Raw genomic sequence first — 20,876 nt, 5'->3', positions numbered from 1 at the left:
AGAAAGATAAAGGAAAGAGATAATAATAATAATTTAAAAAGCAGACATTGATGAAGTAGAAAACAAATCTTTGAAAGATGATCAACAAGGCTCAAGTTCATTCTCTAAAATCCTTAATAAATGGGATTCACCTCTGGTAAGACTGATCAGAAAAAGAAAGAAAGGAACAGAGCAGCATAGTGGCTGGGTGGGGAGAGATGAGAGGGAAACTAATAATACTGGGAGTGGAAAGGGAACATAACTACAGATCCTGCAGCAATATTGAAAAGAAGCTTCTGATCCAACAACAATATAAATCATCTATACTTCATTAAAAAAAGTCCATGATCTAGTGTTTATACATACTGGTATATATACATGGATAGTTCTATAACTGAGAAATTGAACAGTAATTTACCACCATCCCCCAGGTAAGCGAAAAACAAACAAAAGACCCAGGCCAGGGTGTTTGTACAAAAGAGTTCCACTAAAATCTAAAGAAACAGATCATTCTGATGTTACATAATCTCCTGCAAAGAGCAGGAGCAAAGGGCAGCCCTGAGGTCCTCTGTGGTCCTCTGTCCACACAGGGCAGATCCATGTTTTGTGGAGCCTGAAGTTTATTCAATTTGCAAGACCCTCTGAAGAAAAGGGGTGCAAATTTATACAAAAATTCAAAATTAGCATAAAAGAAAAAAGTCATATGAGATTACAAATTTTACACAGTTGACAATTGTTACACACATTACAAAACCCAGAACATACTATTTTTTTATTAATCAACGACTTGAATCTTCTATAGCAGTTTCCTCCTGCATCTTCCGGGTTGTACAGGCTTCGATTCCCTCTTTATATGACAAAGACTTTGTATTTTCATTCTTTTTGGGAAGAATGGAAAGGCCACTCAGTCTTTCTTTTGCCTTTGTTGGTTGAATGTAGTTTTGGCTATTGATAGTTCAGAAATGTTTCTTTTTAGCTTCACTGCTCCTTATAATAGCAAACATTTTCCAGGTTGTCATCAAACTTCGGAAAACCCTAACCTCTGTTAAGCTGCTTTCATCTACAGGTTAGGAGATGTGAAGCAACATTTCCTAGACTAGCCCCAGCTCTGGGTGGCTCACGCCTTGTCTCTCCTCCACCCTTGAATTTCTGATGCCAGAGGACAAATTCACACATGCCTTCGTGTCCTCACAGTGGGAAGGCAGTCCAATGAGAGGCATGTCTTCTTGGAAGCCAGCCCCCCCACATGCTCAGCCAGGTATAACTACACGGGGGAGTGGCTTTGAGACACATGAACACATCTCACTAAGTAAAAGAATCTCCAGCTCAGCTTCTCCTTAAGCTGATGCCTGAGTGCCCGTGGTCACTGCAACACTTTACAGCAAGAGGCAGGGGTGGAAGGTAGTCAGGTATAAAAGGACTGACCAGGGAAAGAAAAGGAAGAGACTGTCTCCTAAGTGACTCATGTTCACAGAGCTTACAGTTCCAATGTCTGCAAAAACTGATGTCCATATGAAGACCTTCCTGGTGTCCTGCCTCTCCTCCCGGTTTTGGAAAGGATACTCAGGAGAAGCCTTTTGAGAACAGTGTGAGGAAGGGAAATTAAGAATGATGTGAAAAAAGAAAGTTATAGATCAACCTCATTGATGGACCTGGTTGCAAAAGTCCTAAATTAACTATTAGCAAGGGACTTCCCTGGTGGTCCAGTGCTTAAGAATCTGCCTTACAATGAAGGTGATGTAGGTTCAATCCCTGATCAGGGAACTAAGATCCCATAGGCTGCAGAGGCAACCAAGCCCACATGCCACCAGAAAAGATCCCATGCAACTAAGACCTGAGGCGGAAAAAGAGACAAATAAATAAATATTTTTTAAAAATTAGCAAATGAAATACATAGTATATAAGAAGATCATGCATTATGTCCACCTTGGGGTCTATCGCAATGTGTTTAATGTTAGAAAAATCTATAAATGTCATTCACCATGTTCCCATATGACCAGAAACACCACATGATATGACTTATAGATGCAGGAAAGTCAGTTCAGTTCAGTCACTCAGTCATGTCCAACTCTTTGAGACCCCAAGGACTGCAGCACTCCAGGCCTCCGTGTCCATCACCAACTCCCGGAGCTTACTCAAACGTATGTCCATTGAATTGGTGATGCCAACCAACCATCTCATCCTCTGTTGTCCCCTTCTCCTCCCGCCTTCAATCTTTCCCAGCATTAGGTCTTTTCAAATGAGTCAGTTCCTTGCATCAGGTGGCCAAAGTATTGGAGTTTCAGCTTCAGCATCAGTCCTTCCAATGAATATTCAGGACCCATTTCCTTCAGGATGGACTGGGTGGATCTCCTTGTTGTCCAAGGGACTCTTAAGAGTCTTCTCCAAAACCACAGTTCAAAAACATCAACTCTTCGGCACTCAGCTTTATAGATGCAGGAAAACTTGATAAAATTCTACACCTCTTCACAATTAAAAAAAAATCCTTATCAAAAGATATCCTTATGTTGATTGAGGGCATTACCCAAATCCCTACATTAAATCATATCTCTTAATAGTAAGCAACCATTGGGAGTTGGTGGTGGACAGGAAAGCCTGGCGTGCTCCAATCTATGGGGTTGCAAAGAGTTGGATACGACTGAGTGACTGAACTGAACTGAACTGAATAGTAAAATACTGGCCAACTGGGATCAGAAATGAGATGACATCATAGTGGATGTCAATTACTCTCAACATTTACTGAAGTTCCTAGCAGTAGGATAAAAAAAGAAATAAAAGATCTAAAGATTAAATAAGAAATAGCATGGTCACTCTTTGTGGATGATATGATTATCTTAGACTAGAAGTCAAAATCTGCAGAAAAATGATGGGAAACAGCAAGAGTGTTCAGCAAGATGGCTGGATAAAATGAATCAATGTATAAAAATTGATTACATTCTATAACAGCAACAAAGAGATGGAGGGGGTAGATACCATTTTTAATAGTAGTAAAAAGTGTAAGGTACCTAGACTACATCTCACAAAAATATGCAAGACATATTTGGAGAAAATTATAAAAACACATTGAAAGATATTAAGGAAGATAGAAATGATATTTTCATGGGTAGGAAATATCGAGATGTCTGTTCTCTTAAAACTGATCCATAGATACAATGGATTCAGATCAGAATCCCAATATGTTATTCTATTTTATTTTATTATTTTAGGATCTTGATGAGATGGTTCGTATAAAATTTATATGAAAGAGCAAAGGTGTCAGAAATTGAAGAAAAGTAAGAAATGGGGGTGTGGTGTATTAGAGACCAAGATTTATGGAAAACTAGAGTAATTGCAGCATTGTACATTCTGTGAAGAGATAAACAAATTGACCAGAAGAATAGAATAGATCCCTCAGATACTGACTTATGAAATTCAGAAGATTGATAAGGAGCAGGACTGCTGATCAGTGAGGATGAAGGCTATTCAATAGATAGCCTTTGGTTATACACATGGAAAATAAAAAGAAATTCTTCCCTTTCCTCACACCAAGCCCCAAATCAATTTCCAATGGATAAAAAACTTAAACGTAAATTGTTGTTATTGTATAGTTGCTAAGTCACGTCTGACTCTTTTGCCACCCCGTAGACTGTAGCCCACCAGGCTCATCTGCCTGTGGGATTCTCCAGTCAAGAATACTGGAGTGGGTTGCCATTTTCATCTCCAGGGTATCTTCCCAACCCAGAGATTGAACCATGTCTCCTGCATTGCAGGTGGGTTCTTTACTATTGAGCCACCAAGAAAGGCCAAATATAAACTGCAAAGTACTGAAACTCTTAGAAGAATATATGGAAGAATACCTTTATGACTTCAGGGTAGGGAAGGATTTCTCAAACAAGATGCAAAAAGTGTTACGCTGAAAGACAAGCGAATAAATACATTAAAGTTAGGAACTCCTGTTACTCAAAGAAGGGGTGAAAAGGAAGACCACCAGCTAGGACGAGACACCTGCCGCACAGGGAACCAGCAAAGGACTGATGTACAGAACATGAAGAAGTCCCACGGATCTTAGGGAAAAGACAACACAATAGAAAAACAGGTGCAAGACCCAAGCCAGGATCTTACAGAAGAGAAAACAGAATGTTAAATAAAGCTTGGTAGAGACATTCCAGCCCATTAAAATGTCAGGGCCATGGAAGTTAAGGCCCAATGAGGTAACGTTTTACACTCATGAGATAAGCAAAAATCAGGAATTCCCCAAATAGCAAGTATAGGTAAAGAATAGCGGGAACCCTGCTGTTTTATAAAACCACTCCCATACATGAACATCATAAAAGTTTGCAATGTGAGACCAGTGGGCTTCACAAATATTTGCTGGTACTCACAGTCAGAAATCCATTTTACATCAACAAGCAGCATTCACACATGCAAACTATAGAATTGGAGGATTCAGGAAACAATATTGGTTCTTACCATGAGACAGCCATGCCTTTCTTACTGGTGCTATTTTGTAGAACAACGTTGACAGATTTTGTGGGAGGTTTTTTTCATATACTTAAAAAATCTTAGGCTTCTCTTTTCATGGTTTAGAATTTTCATCATTTTTCTTTTAGTAACTGGAGCTATGTATCAGGTATGGGGGAAATTTCCCCTTGTTTCAACAGTTTTGCCAATTTTTAGGCTGAAAAATGATGGATCGATGCCTAGAGTTTGCTTTATTATGTTGAATTAAAATCAGTATTTCTCTAAAAACAGCAGCAACAAAACATTTAAGAAAATACACAGATTAGGGTCCTCTAGTGTGGTTTCCTGATGCATTAATGATTCTGATTTTATAACTCTTGCACATGTGTACCTGGTGACAAGTACAAGAGTGTCTGTAAGAGCCTTGCTTGTAATAGCCTAAAATTGAAAACAAATGTAACAGACTGAAGAACAGAAAGATAATCTAGACTGTTATACATATTGGAATATAACACAGCAGCGAAAAAGCATGGCAGGTAGCCACATAGAACAACATGCACACACAACTTAGAGACCTAATATGGAGTGACCGAAGTGCAGAAGAACATGCACAACACATCATAACTTATATAGCTCAAGAACAAGCAACAAATGTAACACACTAGCATTCAGGGTATACATACCCTGAAAAAAACAAGGAACAGAAAACACAAAATTCAGGAAGGAAAGAAATATAGAAGGATAAAGATGCTAGTAAAGTTCTGGTCCTTGGTGTAAGAGATGGGCTCACAGGTGTCTATTTGTGACCCCATGGACTGTGGCCCACAAAGCTCCTCTGTCCATGGAATTCTCCAGGCAAGAATACTAGAGTGGCTTGCCATTCCCTTCTCCAGCAGATTCTCCCAACCCAGGGATCAAACCTGGATCTCTTGCATGCAGGCAGATTCTCTACCATCTAAGCCACCAGGGAAGCTCTATTTTTATTTTTTGCATTAATAGTTATCAAATATTATGTCATAAAAATGTACTTGTGAGCTAGTCACTCTCCTGTTTAAAATCCTTCCCATTTCCGAGTGCTTCAAAACCCAGTCTTTGCCTCCAATTCCTTTCTCTTAGTTTCTCCCAGCACCTGGCACATCACACACTGATTTACTGCCAATTAAAAAAAAAAATCATACCCAGTACTATGATTGAATGTTTGTGCCTGCCTCAAATACATAAGCTGAAGCCCTGCCCCCCACTGCAATGGCATTTGGAGGTGGGGACCTTTGGAGACATTCATTTTAGATGAGGTCATGACGGTGGAGCCCCCAGGATGGGATTAGTCCCCTTATAAGAAGAGAAAGTCCTGAGCCCCCTGAAGACACACCAAGAAGGCAGACAGAGAAGCAGGCCTTTAGTAGGTATGGGATTTGCTGGCACCTTGATCTTGGTTCCCCAGGCTCCAGAACTGGGAGAAACACATCTGTGGTTGAAACTGCCCCGTCCATGGTAACAGCTGTGTGGTAACAGCCACCAGAAACGACTAAGAAGCCCAGCTTGTACTAACCCCAAGGCTTTTGGACTGGCAGCTCCTTGACCCAGGAATGCTCTTTTGGACCTTTCAGCTCCTTTCATCCTTCAGCTCAGATGTCACCTCTTTAGTGACAATTTCCCCATGATCCTGTCTCAAGCCTGCCCTCCAGTTCCCTCTTTGGCCTGTGGTCCCCGCTTCACTATCTCCAGAGGGAACAAGGGAGGTTCTGGTCTCCACCTTCCCAGCAATGACTGCTGTCCTGCAGCGCTTGGGGATGATGGGTGTCTTCAGCCGACTGAGCTAGAGGACGGCTGGGACCCTTCTGCCTAGGGTCGTGCCACTCCTGCCAGACGCATGCAAGAACAACAGCCACTGGGACCAGCTCCATAAACTGGGGGCCCAGCACATGCTGAAAAAGCAGGGCCCTTGTTCAGAAAGCATTAAGAATTTCAAGACTGGGAGCAGAGCGTGACACCCGTGTAGGCCCCGTGTGTCAATGTCTACACCTGCCCTCTTGCAGATCAGTGCGTGAAAGGGGTGTGGCCTTAAGAAGGCACGGCAGGGCCTTGGGATCACATTGTGTCGTCTAACCAGGCCCTGTGCATCACGTCCCTGCTGAAGGCACGCCTCTGCCCGGGGAGCAGGAGGGGGCCTCTGTGCTTCCCTAGCCCCCAGTACACACCTGTGTTTCACCCCTATGCTGAGGCCCCTTGAAGGCAGGGACCATGGTGGCTAGGGCCCAGGCTGGACCCAGCAGATCTAGGCTGGAATCCAGGTTAGTGGCTTTGAGGGAGAAGCTCAGTTTCCCCATCTGTACAATGGGTTCAGAGGCTTGCTGTGCAGAAAGAGGTAACACAGGTGAAGTACTCTATGTTCAGTCCATGAGTGTGATGACTGTTGTAACCCAGAACGTCAAACGCCGGGCTGTGATGCGCTGCATTTACCAAGGGTCCCCTGTCTCCTCAGCACTGACCCGACCATCCACATGACAAGTGCTGTCTCCTTGCTCTCCTCCAGCCTTGGCAGGAGTCAGGACCCCCAGCCTTGGGGTCACTGCCTGTGTGATCAGGCAGCCCCATCACTCACTTCCAGCACAGGGACAGAGCACAGAGCTGGGGAGGCAGAGAGCTGAGCCTCCACGGGGCCTGCCACGAGGTGGGCTGTGGCCACGCTCACGCTTTATGAATATTTTTATGAGCAGAGGCGGGCAAGGGGGCATTTCTATTCAGTACTGCTACCCCTGAGGTTAATGAGTTCAGGTTGATTTTCTGAATCCTGAAAAGAAATTTTAGTGTATGCAATTACTGCTTTTATTTAGCAATAATCTATGCCAAACCCTGGGTCGGGTGTGGGAGAAGAAGAAGAAAAGAATAAAACCCATTGTGCCCTGGAGGGGTTCACAGTCCTGCCTGGGAGCCAGATCCCAGATAAATCAACAGTGTGTGGTTGGGGAGGGAGGTGGGTCCCCAGAGTGGAGTGGGGCATGGGATGGTGGGTGCAGTGCTGGGTGAGTGGGGACAGATACTGTTGACATAATCTCAGGGATGAAATATCACAACAAATGCTGACGATGGTTTTAGGGGGTGAAGGGGAAAAGTAGCCAGGAGGGCTCCCTGGCTGGGGGTCCAGGGGAGTTTGGGGAAATGACATGTGGAAAGTACCTTCAAGCTAATGGAACAGCATGTGCAAAGGCCCTGAGGATGGGCTGAGCTGGAAATGGGCAAGGGGAGGACAGAAAACTGCCGCAACTGCAGCTCTGCCTGCAGGGAGAGTGGCGTCCACAGGGCACGGAGGCTGCCCGGGTGGAGCAGGTGGGTTTGGGCAGGTGGAGCCGTATTGGAGGCAAAGGAGCCCTGGAGGTGCTGCAGGCAGAAGCAACTGAGGTAACGTGGGCCTGCAGGGGAGAGAGGGGTGGGGGAGCAGGTGACCCCTCGGGGGTCTTCCTGGCGCCTGGCAAGGATGGGTGAGGCTATGCCTAGGGTCAGGGGCTAGAGAAAGGGGAAAGGACTTCTTATGAGCGGCACTGCGGAGATGTTAATAAGATTCCAATCTACTTTGAGTGAAACAAAAAAAGGTAGGCAAGCCAAACTACGTGGAAAAAAAACAAAAGTCACTGTGTGAATTTGCAAGCGTGTAAGGTCTTCCCTTGTGAAACAGCTGGTAAAGAATCCACCTGGAATACAGGAGACCTGGGTTCAACCCCTAGGTTGGGAAGATCCCCTGGTGAAGGGAAAGGCTACACCCACTCCAGTATTCTGGCCTGGAGAATTCCATGGGCTACAGTCTAAAGAGTCCAAAGTCCAAAGAGTCCAAAGTCACAAAGAGTCAGACACAACTGAGCAACCTTCACTTTCGTTGCTAGGTCTGAACTCAGACCTGCTCACAGGGACCCCTCTGGGGATCAAGGCTGCAGGAGAGAGTATAAGGAGAGTTTCAGACTGCAGAAAAGCTGGGAAGAAAGTACAGAGCGTCCTCATCTACACTGGCCCCAATTCCCCTGTTATTAGCGTTTTATGTGAGTGCAGTGCGTGTTGTCATTGTGCTGTTCTGTCACCAAGTCGTGTCCGACCCTTTGTGACCCCAAGGACTGTAGCCCGCCAGGCTCCTCTGTCCATGGGATTGCCTAGGCAAGAACACTGGAGTGGGTTGCCATTTTCTTCTCCAGGGGATCTTTCCCACTCAGTGATCGAACCTGCATCTCCTGCATTGCCAGGCAGATTCTTTACCACTGAGCCACCTAGGAAGCTCACACTTGCTACAGTTACACAATCAATCTTGGTACATCATTATTAACTAAAGTCCATACATACTTTATTCAGATTTTCTCTGTTTTTACCTAATGCTCCTTTTCTGAGAAACATGATTTTAGCTTACATTTAAAAGCTAAAATTCAGTTCAGTTATTAGAACACTTTTAAGCTTTGGAACAACTTGGGTAAGCGTATGCCTCTCCTTTTCAACAGTAAATTTTATAAAGCCTAAATATATAATGATTTCTGAATATTTTGAATATTATCGCACATTATTACAAAGATAATGCCAACTCTCTCAATAATTTTAAAATATTGGTTGTGTGTGGCAATGATAGTATTTTGGATATGTTGGGTTAAATAAGAATACCTTTAAATATAAATCAAACTATGAACTTAGTTCAGGTGCGAAGTTGTGTCCAATTCTTTGTGACCCCATGGACTGCAGCATGCCAGGCTTCTCTGTCCATCACCAACTCCTGGAGCTTGCTCATACTCATGTCCATCGAGTCACTGAATCAAACTACATAATTATACAATTTCATTTTATTCTTTTTTCCTTTTAAAAGGGTGGTTGCTAGAAAATTTAAAATTACACATATGGGGACTTCCCTGGCGGTCCAATGGTTAAGACTCCACTTCCACTGCAGGGGACATGGGTTCCATCCCTGGTCAAGGAACTAGGATTCACGTGCAATATGTGGCAGCCAAAAATTACATGTGTGGACAGCATCTAATTTCCGTTGGCCGGCGCTGGTTTGAGGGATAGAAGCCTGTGAAATGACCGAAGAGGGATATCCAGAGAGGAAGGAGGGGTGTCAGAGTGAGGGAGGCTGGGTGGGCCGGCAGGGGGCCAGGAAGCAGGCAGAGGGGAGGAGGGGAGGAGGGGAGGAGGGGAGGAGGGGGAGGAGGGCCTAGGGCAGAAGCCTCACGGAGGCCCGGATGCCCCAGAGAAGAGGAGGGGCCCGTGTGGGGACCCAGCTGAGGGGGATCATAGGATCTTGGTGGGGACGTGGGATGCCTGGCCAGCATTGCTGTCTCAGTGGGCCTTTTGAAGACAGAATAGGGGAACGTGGTTACCGTGCGGGGCCGGGTGGGTGAGACGCCATGGTCCTAATCCCTCCAAAATTGCCTGGCTTCCCGTGCAGACTGCAGACAGGGATGGGGAGGGGGCGCCGGTGTGAGAGCTGCTAGGGTGGGGGCTGGGCCTGTTGTCCAACTCGGGGCGATCTTGATGCCCCACTTCATGGAGGAGGACACTGGACCCCGCCTCATGCCTCACTCTATTAGGTCCCAGGGGGCGCATCACCCAGCCCCCCACACTGGGTGCTTAAACAACAGAAATGAATTCTCCCTCACTCTGGAGACCAGATGTCCCAGGTGGAAGTGTGGCAGGGTGGGTTCCCTCTGAGGCTTTTCTCCTGGGCTTGCAGACAACTCCCTCCCCTTGTCCTCACATCGGTTCCCCTCTTTATGAGGACATCGGTCCTTTTGAATTACAGTTCCCCTTCTCATGACCTCACTTTAAATGCCATCACTCTGTAAAGACCTTTTCCGAAAAGAAGGGCTCATTACAGAGTTCTGGGGGTTACAACTTCATCATAAGAATTTTGGGGGTAGGGTGGAGGGGTACAATTCAACCCATAACACTGGCCCCTGCCTGCGGGGCTGGTGGAGGCAGGACTCTATCCAGCCCCTATTAGTATATTGGCATTACTAAGAAATAAGGCAGAGCGGCAGAATTCCCTTTAATCAGCCTTCAACCTCCTTCGCCTTTCCCAGCAGACCATTATTATCAATCTGCCTGTCTTTCTAGACCTTTGTTATGGAGGGATACACAGAAATATGTGTTGCAGGTGGGTGGGGGGGCAGACTGTTTTTAAAACAAAATTTAAATCCTCTTTACAGTGAAAAACCTAGCTAATGAAAATTATGTTTCAAAACAGACAGAGGCGTTCTTTGTGCTAAATATGATGTTGTCTCATTTGCAATGGAAAAGTCCCTTGTTTCAAAAAAAAAAAACCATTATTAAGAGGACTTACAATACAAACCACATTTTCCAACTCAATAGCGTACAAGGTCAGCCAAGCAAAGACAATGTAAACTAGCTCCGAAAGTGTGTTGCTCAATAATGAAATGTTTTCAGTGGGGGGAGGGAGCAGCAAGATAATCAGACTGCTGGTGGTGCAGCTGAAATTTCAGCCCCCGAAACGCACCCCTTCAGTAATTGGGGACCTATTAGATGATGCTTAAGTGCGGATTCAGGTACTGCATTCCTGATTAACGAGGATATAATTTCTTGAAGGGAAGAAGGACTCTGTACACACCCTTGGTTATCCTGAACCAGCCCTTGTGCACAAAGAAAGGCCATTTGTCCAGTGGGAGCTGATGGGACACACCTGGCCAGGAAAAGGGTTGGAGGGGCCGGGAGGGATGGAGGAGGAAGTTCAAAGGTGCCTGCCTGAACTGGCTGCCTGTTTGGACGTGGAGACCAGCCAAACCCACCCCTCCCATCCCTGAGAACTTTGGTTTCCACTTGAATGCCACCCTCCCTGATGGCAGGTCCTAAGCCAGTGCTGCTTGGAGATCACAGGTCTTCCCTCCTCCCTCGGACCAAAGCCCCTCGTCCTCGGAGGCTGCCCTGACCCTCATCACCTCCTGGTGGACGTCACCTCCAGCTGCTGTCCTTCCCTCACCGAGGCCATGGGCCCCGCTCTCACATCTCCATGCCCTCTGCGGAATCTCATCTCCATCCTGTGTCCACCTGGGAGGCTGGCCTCCTCCTGGCTTCAGACCCCTTTGACTGCTCACTCCCTTCACCTGCGTCAGGACCACTATTGGGTGCTGTGGTCCAGACCCTCAGCAGCAGTCACCAGGGTCGGGTGGACATTCATGTCTCGTCTGTGGTTGGGGCTGGTGTGTCTGCTGTGTCTGGCAGAGTTCTCCAGACCCCAGCCTTCCGCTCTGCCCTGTCCCTGGCTGTGACCTTCACCGGCATGGTCTCCTGAGGCTCTGCTCCACATCCCACCCCACCACCAAGACAGCAGGCTCCCACGTTCTCAGAGCATGTGACCTGGGAGCATGGTGTCCCCTGGCCCGGACGCCCCTCTCTCTAGCTCCTCTCTCCTCTGGGATCTTCAACCTCCTTTCCTGGGCCTCAGACCTAGTCAAGTCCTCTCAGGTCTCTCTCACATCCCTTCTTCCTCACATCACTGAGCGGTTCAATTCACCTCCTCTGGCAGCCACACCTCCCCAGTTACCATCTTTTCTTCGTTCCATAGCGCCACTGCCATCAGCCATTCTCTCGTTTTTTATTTATTGTCTGTGCTCCCCCACCCCACCACTCAATTGGAAGGCAAGCCCCACGAGGGCCATACCAGGCCCATTTTGTTCATGCCTGTGTCCCCAAGACGTGGAATAGGGCCTGGTACACTGTCAGCATCCACTGAACACCCCTTGAAGAATACTTGAATGAAGAAATGTTTCCATCATTGACTTGAAATTATACGAAGTTATCCAAAAGCATAGTAAATGCATACTCATTCATTTAGTTCTTCTAAATTAGAATTTGGAGGAGAGAGAGAAAGAAGTTTGTACTTAAGTGGGATTAAAAAAAAAGAACTTTCTGAGCAAATTATCTGTGTAAACAGGGGAATATGTTTCACCCTCTTAATAATGAACTCCAGCAGCTCTGGCCTCAAACACTCTGAGAAGCTCTGTGGTGATGAATATGTAAATTCCAAGTGATTTCATGTTTTGTTGAAGCCCTTACAGGATTCTGGAAGCTTGGTATCCTAACCTCTATTTCCTGAGGCCCCTGCCAGCAGTAGTAATGGATAGCCTGATATAATGGGACTGGGCTTAAGCTCTTTACCTGGTACCTGGAACACCAAGTTTTCAGGAAGTCAGCATCAGGAAGATTTCAGGAATTCACCACTAAACCTCATCAGTGGCAGAGATGAATACATCTCTGAATTGGCCCCAAACAAGCACCTATAGTCCCTGAAGGCTTGGGGTGGGGTTTACTAGGAAAATGCAGCTAGTCACTCCATCACCAGGTTAACAATTTTCTGAGGTTTCATTGGTGACTTTAAGTTGACCTCCCTGTAAAAGGCAGATGAAATGTAAAACTATCGTAAGAAAAAAAATAAGGGCAAACATCAACTGGAAAAGCCCAGGCACTCTCACCCCATGGCAAGTTGGTCTCCATTTCAGTTAACTTGGGGTTGCTGCTAAAGGAAGTGGAGCCCATCCGAACCCGGTTAAAGCTGATGGACCAAACAGTAGACTTCAGTTTCAAACGATCTAGAAACCACACCCAACCACCAAAAACACATGTTAAAACAACTCCTAATTGTACATTTCAGAGGACAAGTAATTCCGTTTTGCTGTGGTCACTGGTGATTCCAAGCTAAATACATCTCTGTGCTGACCTCTGTGTTTACCTGTATTTTGGGGCAAGAGGAAGGTTGGGTGTGAGCAACTGCTTTGCTTCTCCTTTTTTGTATAACATTGAGGTTTGGAGAGGGCAGCTCAGATTTTGTAATGCGCACTGAGCTCTTGGGATAGCTATGGGCACAGGCCTGAGATTCATGTCCCAGGGAGGAGGGGAGGCACCTTGGCTCACAAGTCCTCCAGGACTAGAGCCAATAAGGGAAACTTTGCTGTTAGCAGAAACAGGGGGAAAGGAACCTAGGCAGGCAGACCCAGCACTTGTCCACTGCAATTTGGCTTCAAGCAGAAGACCTGAGAAGGGGGCGGCTGGAGAGGATTCCTCAGGGCAAACCCTCCACTGCTAATGAGACCAACAGGTAGCTCCATGGATCTCCCTGGCATCCGTAAAGGATCCCACCTTCCCTGGCTCTTCTGTGTGATGGGGAATGGGTCTCCCGGTCCCTGAGCTAACTGGGTAAACAGATTATGAGTACCTTAGGGCCACCAGGGAGCAGTGAGTGGTGTGGACTTACTGGGTTGGCATCTCGCATGCTATGGATGGTTGCTGAGCAACCAAGCGCTCACCGGTCTGCAAACTTTTTAGGAACCCTAGCCCAGTGGCCTCCATTTCTTCAGGTGTGAAATGGCAATGACTGCAGTGTCCAAACAATAAGGCAATTGCAAAGAAGTAATATAATGCTTAACAAAAGCAGGTGCCCCGTGGAGGTTGACTTTTTAGCTTTTTTTTAATTTAATTTTTAATGGGCGGAAAATTGCTTTACAATGCTGTGTTGGTTTCTGCCATACAACAATGCAAATCAGCCATAATTATACACATATCACCTCCCTCTTGGACCTTCCTCCTTTTCCCTCATCCCACCCCTCTAGCTCATTGCAGAGCCCTAGGCTCAGCTCCTTGTGTATACGCCACCTTCTCACCAGCTATCCATTTTACGCACGGTAGTGTATTTACGTTGATGCTACTTTCTCTGTTCGTCCCACTCTTTCCTTCCCCCACTGTGTCCACAAGCCCATTTTCTATATGTGTGTGTTAGTTGCTCAGTCTTGTCCGACTTTTTGCGACCCCATGGACTATATATAGCCTGCCAGGCTCCTCTGTCCATGTAGTTCTCCAGGCAGGAATACTGGAGTGGGCAGCCATTCCCTTCTCCAGAGGATCTTCCCAACCCAGGGCTCATCCTCTGTTGCCCCCTTCTCCTCCACCCTTCAGTGTTTCTCAGCATCAGGGTCTTTTCCAATGAGTCAGCTCAGGTGGCCAACGCATTGGAGCTTCAGCTTCAGCATTACTACTTCCAATGAATATTCAGGCTTGATTTCCTTTATGATTGACTGGTTTGATCTCCTTGCAGTCCAAGGGACTCTCAAGAGTCTTCTCCAGCACCACAGTTAAAAAGCATCAATTCTTCAGCGCTCAGCCATCTCTACGGTTCAACTCTCACATCCATACATGACCACTGGAAAAACCATAGCTTTGACTATTTGGACCTTTGTCGGCAAAGTGATGTCTTTGCTTTTTAATATGCTCTCTAGATTTGTCATAGCGTTCCTCACAAGGAGCCCCCCCGCCAAATCCCTCCTCCCTGAAATGCATGGCGCTGTCCCACCCACTGGATGGGCACTTTGGGTCCATTACCAGGCAAAGGCAACCCAAGCCCCCACATGCCTTTGAAAGCAAGAACTCGAGTTTCTGACCCCCTTTTCATACTTTGCATCCCTGTCCTCCTCTGACTCTGTCCACTACCCTCTCTGACCCCTCCTCCCCAGCCACACTCCTGATATCCCAGACTGCCTTGTAGTTCCCCCAGCCCCAATCCTGCAAGGAGAAGGATAGCATACTCTCCAGACTGGACCTTGCGGGCAGTGTCCTGTCACATTAACAATGATGAGAGTGACCTCACCAAGCCCCTGCTGTGTGCCGGGCACTGTATTAAACGCTCCGTATGGATAGTGATACTGACTTCTCACAATAGTCCCTTGGGGTCGACTTCATGAAGGAGGAAACTGAGGCATGGAAGGATGAGGTAATCTGCAGCAAATGGAGCAGCTGGAATCTGAATGTGGGAAGCCGAATTCCAGAGCCCAGCAGCTATGCAGATGGACAATTAGGATCCTTCCCTCTTCAACAACTCTCAGATTAACATTTAATTGGGGATTTAAAACGCTGTTCTTGTTAGCATGCCTGTGGTCTCTACGCTGCGATCTTCCCCATTAAGTTGTGTTATGTAAACCATCAGCCCAGATGCCACAGAGCCTGTGGATCTCCTGGCACCCAGCCTTGGCTCAAAAGCCCAGTTCTTTCGAGCAGCAGCAGGGCAGGGAGCCTTCTTGCCTGAGCTTTGAGCTGAACTGCCCCAGGAGGGGACAGCTGAAGCAGGAAGCTTGGTGGTCCACGAATCTCAGCCCCTGGGCTTGCCAGCTGGACGACCTTGGGTGCGTGGCCTTGCTTCTGTCATCTGTAGAATGGTGCCCACGACACAGGGGGTTGAAAGAATCATGGGGTATCATTTACGACGTGCTTGTTAGCACAGTGCTTGGGCTATATCTCTCCCTCCGAGGAAAGACAGTTTCTCCTTCACACACAGACACCATATGTGGTCATTCATAGTAAGACTATCTGGCCATCTATTCTTCTCTTGGGTGAAAAAAATGCACATTTTGCTTAGAAACCACATGCCTTCGCACATTTCAGTGGAGTAGATGTGAAAGAGACCAGGAACAAAGAGTAAATTCTCTTTTAGGACACTTGGGTGGGCAAACAGAAAGCTAGGGAAAATGGCAATGTATACAGGAGACAGCTACTTCTCTCTATATAAAAAGCACTAACAAATCAATAAGAAGAAAATATTTTTTTAAAAGTTCGGTATAAAAATGGGCAAAGGAGATGACCGGACACGTCATAGGAAAGTCAATGAAAGGGGTAATATAAATAGACATTCTTCTTTACTCATAACTGAAGGAATGCAAGTATAAATAACCAGGCATTGCCACTGGCAAGATTTTTAAAGAACAGTGATGATGAAGGTTGGCAAGGATGTGGGGAACAGGGTCTCGTAGCCCATCCATAGAGGTTGTTGACTGTGCAAGCCATTAGAAAGGAAAGCTCTGGGGAGAATTTACACACATATTTTGCTGCAGCAATTTCATGACTAGGGATTTACACCCAAATCTGCAGACGAAGGGGAGGCTGGGGGCAGGGAACTGTGTTCTAAGCAGAGGAACAGGCTGTGGTGTAAAGGGCCATGGACTGAAGGACCGGCTCACAGAGTGTTTCTGTATCCTGGTGAAAGCTGGTGATACATTCTCTGAGGAGGAAGAAAGCTTGTCTGTGAAGTGTGCAGGGAGGAGGGTCACACAGGGATCGGGAGCACTAATAGGGGCTCGAAGGAGAAGGCACAGGTATGATCACAGCTGAGCTGGACAGAGGCTCTGGTTGGGACTGAGTGTCCCTGGAGGGTGAGGCTATCATCAGTCCCAACTCACTAATGGGGACATAGGTGACAGGGCTGGAAGGTGACAAAGCCAGGATGGGACCCAGGTCTGTTCAGTTCCTAAGATGCTGCTCTCAACTCCGAAGCACACAAGACGTGTTAAACTCAGCCAAGACCAACCAGCCTCCCAGTGCGCAGGTGGAGGTCCTGGGGCACTAGTCCTGCCTCCCCAGTGAACCAAAGCCAGCCACTTGAACCCCTGGTGGCCCTTCGCATGGGGAGGTCTGACGTTCTCTGGGACATCTGTCCACCATGACCCTTGTGCTCCCCACTCTGGGTCGGGGGCTGGCTTTGTGCAATAAGCTTCTGAAAGCCATTCTGGTTTGAGGATCAGTCACACTGCCCACCACCCGGCTACAACTCATGGCCACCTCTGGCGCCAGCTTCAGAATTCAGTTCCTTCCCCGGATTACCCCCAGCTCAGCCTGAGCTGCCCTCAAGTTCAAACTGAACTCAGTGGCCTCTTTTTGCATTGGATTCTCTTTAGTTAATTGATTGATTAATTTACTTGGCTGCACCAGGTCTTTTATTTTATTTTTTGCCTTTTTAAATTTTTACTTTGCATTGGGGTAGAGCCTATTAACAATGTTGTGATAGTTTCAGATGAACAGTGAACGGACTCAGCTATACTGTATCTTGGAAATCTTAACAGGGGCTCATTTTGGCTTTCGGCTTCCATGAACATAGTGAGCATCCAATACATTTCCCAAACAGTTCTTCACACGTAGCTTCTTACTAGTTCATCATCTAGACGGCTTGGAGACCAGCGAAGATGTTCTGTTTGTCTTGAACTGGTTATTTAGACTTTGGAGATTCTAGCATCAGTCAGAATACAAGTGAAACAGCTGGCCACCATGATCCAAGTGGTGAGAGAAAGTTTTCATTCAAAAATTTTTTTCTGTTTTAAGTAATGGATACAATTACCAATCTCCTTTCACCTTTGATTTTTCGGACCCATCTACTAAGTTAATTTTCTCCCCAGCTTTCACTCTCAGTTTTGAAACAGAGCCCCATATCCACAAGTAATTTATTATGGAATAGCCTGTGATTTTGTCCTAGTTAATCTGTCTCTAACCTATAACTTGCCATTGCAAAGTATATGGCTAGAGATAAAAGCAGGGCTGAAATTAGAAAAAAAGAAATACAAATGAGAGGGGAAAAAAGAAGCTGTGGTTTTTCATTTTCCCCCTCAAGCATAAATTGTTGAGTAAGGAGATTTTTAAGAGCCAGAAATTGCTGAGGAGTGAACCAAAGCTGGAAGCCACTGCACTGGCACAAGACTCATCTGGCGATGAAGGGTTTTGATGAGGGTCTGCTATAGCCGGTAACTAGCCACCCTCACCCACAGCCAGCTCCTGTCATCCCCAGGGAGGACATTTTCAGAGACCAGGGGAGAGAAGACAAGTGGGAAAAATCAACGTCTAGATTAGAAGCTACTTCGACTGTGTTGTTTTTCTTGAGGTCCCACTGTGCCTTTGATTTCCTGATTGCTCAGAGCAAGAATAACAAAATCCATCTAACCTGGTGATTTTTGACAGATTCATCTGAAAGTTGAATTTGATCTGCCCACACCAGTGGGTCTCAGCCAGGGACAATGATGGCCCCCGGGGGACATCCAGTAGCTTCTGGGGACGTTTGTGGTTGTCATAGCTGAGAGCTGTTGCTACTGGTGTGTGGTGGGTGGAGGCCAAACGTGCTGTTCCATGTCCTCCAGGGCACGGGATGGCCCCCAGCAGAAAAGGGTCTGGATCACAGTGTCAACAGTGCTGAAGCTGAGAAACCCTGGTGGGGTGTATATGTGTGTGTGTGTGTGTGTGTGTGTGTGTGTGTGTGAAAGTGCATTCCCGAGGTGGGGCCATTGGTGTTCCTATAGTAAAGTTTCTTGAACCTGGAGACATGAAGTCCAGGCTTGCCTCCGCTCAGGTACCTCAATTATCTAAGCATCTGAAGGATTAAAAGGGTTCTGCTTCCTTTCACTAAAGCACAAGGAACTTGTTGCCTGGTGATGCTGCCAGTGGTGAGAAGGACTTTGGGAAAAGAGTTAAGTGGAAAATGGGGCCTGGCTCAGAGTGAGGAGCTGTGAAGGCCGCCTGCATGGGTCTGGCATCCCAGACCCGCAGCTGCCTTTTCTGTACACCCAGGCCTCCGGGTCCTCTTGGCTTCTCTCCTGTGGAATCTGTCTGACTTGGGGTGGCGAGAGGTCACCAGGGGGCGAAGCAGCAGGACTCCAGAGAGCCAGGAGCGAGGCTGCACTGGCAGTGATTTTACTGGCGTGACAGGAGCATGGGGCCTGCAAGGACAACGGCCCTGTGCTGTGACCAAGGCTGCAGGTTTCTGGGGAAAGGTGCCCTACTGTGCTGGCCTGTCTTATCCCCACAGGATGGAACCACCCGGGAGGAGGTGAGGAGAGGTGAAGACACAGCTTCCTCCTTCTCCCCCTCCCAGCTCCGCACCCGCAGGGCAAGCACACAGACTCTTTGCCCAGCCGTCCCCTCCGTGCCCCTTTCCTTCCACTCTTACTTTCCTGGCCTGTTTTTGTGCCCGGGGAGAACTCCTTGGCCATGGACAGCTGTGCAACCTTTAGCCCCAGCCCTGAGGCAAACGTCCCCTTTTGGTGGATACATCTGCAGCTCTTCAAACTGCCTACACATCCTCCCTTGACCTTCCTTCAGACCTGGCTCATCTCTTCTTCAGATATCTAGCTGAGAAATTCGGGGCTGACTGAAGAGCTGCAGAGAGACCTGACTTTGCTTCTTGCCTGTAAGTGGAGAAAAGCGTGCTCAGCGATAACTGGGCAGCATGGCTTCCTGCAGGACGGATGCCTCGGGCCTGGGCAGTATGTTAGTCGCTTCTCCTGCTCTCCTTCTTGTAACCCTCACAATAACCCTAGACAGAGGTGAAGGTCTGGTAAGCCCATTTGACAGATGAGAAAGTTGAGGCTAAGAGAGCTGATGGACATGCCTGTCCAAGTTCACACAGGTTGATTGATATGAAGCTAATCTGGACTTCTGAGTTAAGTGATCTGACTCCAGGGGCAGAATTCTTAATCCTGCACAAGGTGAGGGTGCTTGGGGGTGAGCAGCACACTGTGGTTATTATTGTCATTTTTGCCAATGGTGGTGCACCACGGTCAGCGGGCATTACAGAATTTTGATCTTCCTATCCTCTGAGAAGAGGCAGCCGGAGAGCAGTTAGTTCTGGAGACGACACTATCCCCTTTATGGGGGTCCAGTTCCCTGCCCCCCTACCCCAAGCCTGCTGGGCACCAGAATTTGAGGGGTGGGGTGAGGGTCACTGTGCCCTCCCCTCACTTCTTCTGTAGCTCTGCTGTAGGACACCCGCTCTGAGTCCCAGCCCCTCTAGGATTCAGTGGGCAAGACCAGATTCTGCAGCCCAGGTCTGAGTGACGTGGAGCTTGTACCTTGCCGAGGGGGTCCCAGTGGGCTCGGGATCCTGAAAGTTTTTGGAGGTCCCAGCCACCCCGTGGCCTGGCACCAGGAATCGCTCGAGTGCCTGGAGGTCAGGCTGCGGCGGGCACTGTGCACAGAGGGGCGCGCACGTGGTTCCGCCCGGCTTCCCAGCAGTGTCTGGGAGAAGGCTGGAGGTGCGGCAGGTGCCCGGCCAGGTGAGGCTGGAGAAGAGCGCGCAAGGCACAGAACGGCCGGCCTGGCTCACGGGCCCACACAGCAGTCCCCAAGAAGCCCAAGGAATGTCAGACAGCAGCTCCCTCCCTTCTGACCTCAGGCGGCGAGCCAGTGGGGGGAGGGTGGCACCTACCTCCCAACAGCACCAGGACGCAAGCGTAGGGGAGCATGGCAGCCGGCATCCCGTCGGGGGTGGCAGGACGGCCCCTGGGGCGCATCCACGCTGCGTGGAGAGGAGGCGCCGGCACAGGGCTCTCAGGCGGCCCCGGACAGCGGCGGCCCGGCTGGGGTCCTGCGAAGAAGTCGCGAGGGTCCTGCGCCCCCCTCCGCGCTCGCACGCGCTCGCCCTCCCGGGCTGTTGATAGTTGTAGGGAGAGCAGCGCACTCATAGGTCCAACTTTCCACAAGAGGTGGAGACAGCCCCCGGCCTTGTGCGCACAGCCTCGCAGCGCGCCCAGCCCTCTGGCGCAGCTCCTCCTGCCATTCAGAACCCAGTCGACCCCCCTCCGTGCCCTGGTTCTTTCCTCTCCCCACCAAGTCTCTGCATTGAGCCAGGAGGCCTCCCGCAAACTCTTGTCCTGGCCAAGCCAGACGGTGCGGTGCGC

General features: G+C 48.0%; 1 protein-coding gene across 1 annotated transcript in view; it reads right to left on the bottom strand.

The window, feature by feature from the left end:
• APCDD1L (APC down-regulated 1 like) overlaps positions 1–20,660 on the bottom strand; it is a 46,535-nt gene extending 25,875 nt beyond the window's left edge. Inside the window, exons 1-2 of the mRNA XM_020905142.2 lie at positions 20,405–20,660; positions 20,187–20,258 (exon numbers count right to left, since the gene is read on the bottom strand). Coding sequence (XP_020760801.2) covers positions 20,187–20,258; positions 20,405–20,660 — 328 coding nt within the window. The remainder of the gene's footprint in view (positions 1–20,186; positions 20,259–20,404) is intronic.
• Between the last annotated feature and the right edge of the window lie 216 nt (positions 20,661–20,876).

Source organism: Odocoileus virginianus, chromosome 9 (assembly GCF_023699985.2).
Source record: "Odocoileus virginianus isolate 20LAN1187 ecotype Illinois chromosome 9, Ovbor_1.2, whole genome shotgun sequence".
NCBI classification, from domain to species: domain Eukaryota; kingdom Metazoa; phylum Chordata; class Mammalia; order Artiodactyla; family Cervidae; genus Odocoileus; species Odocoileus virginianus.
Note: the sequence above shows the minus strand (reverse complement) of the source record. Positions and strands in the feature narration are given on the sequence as shown.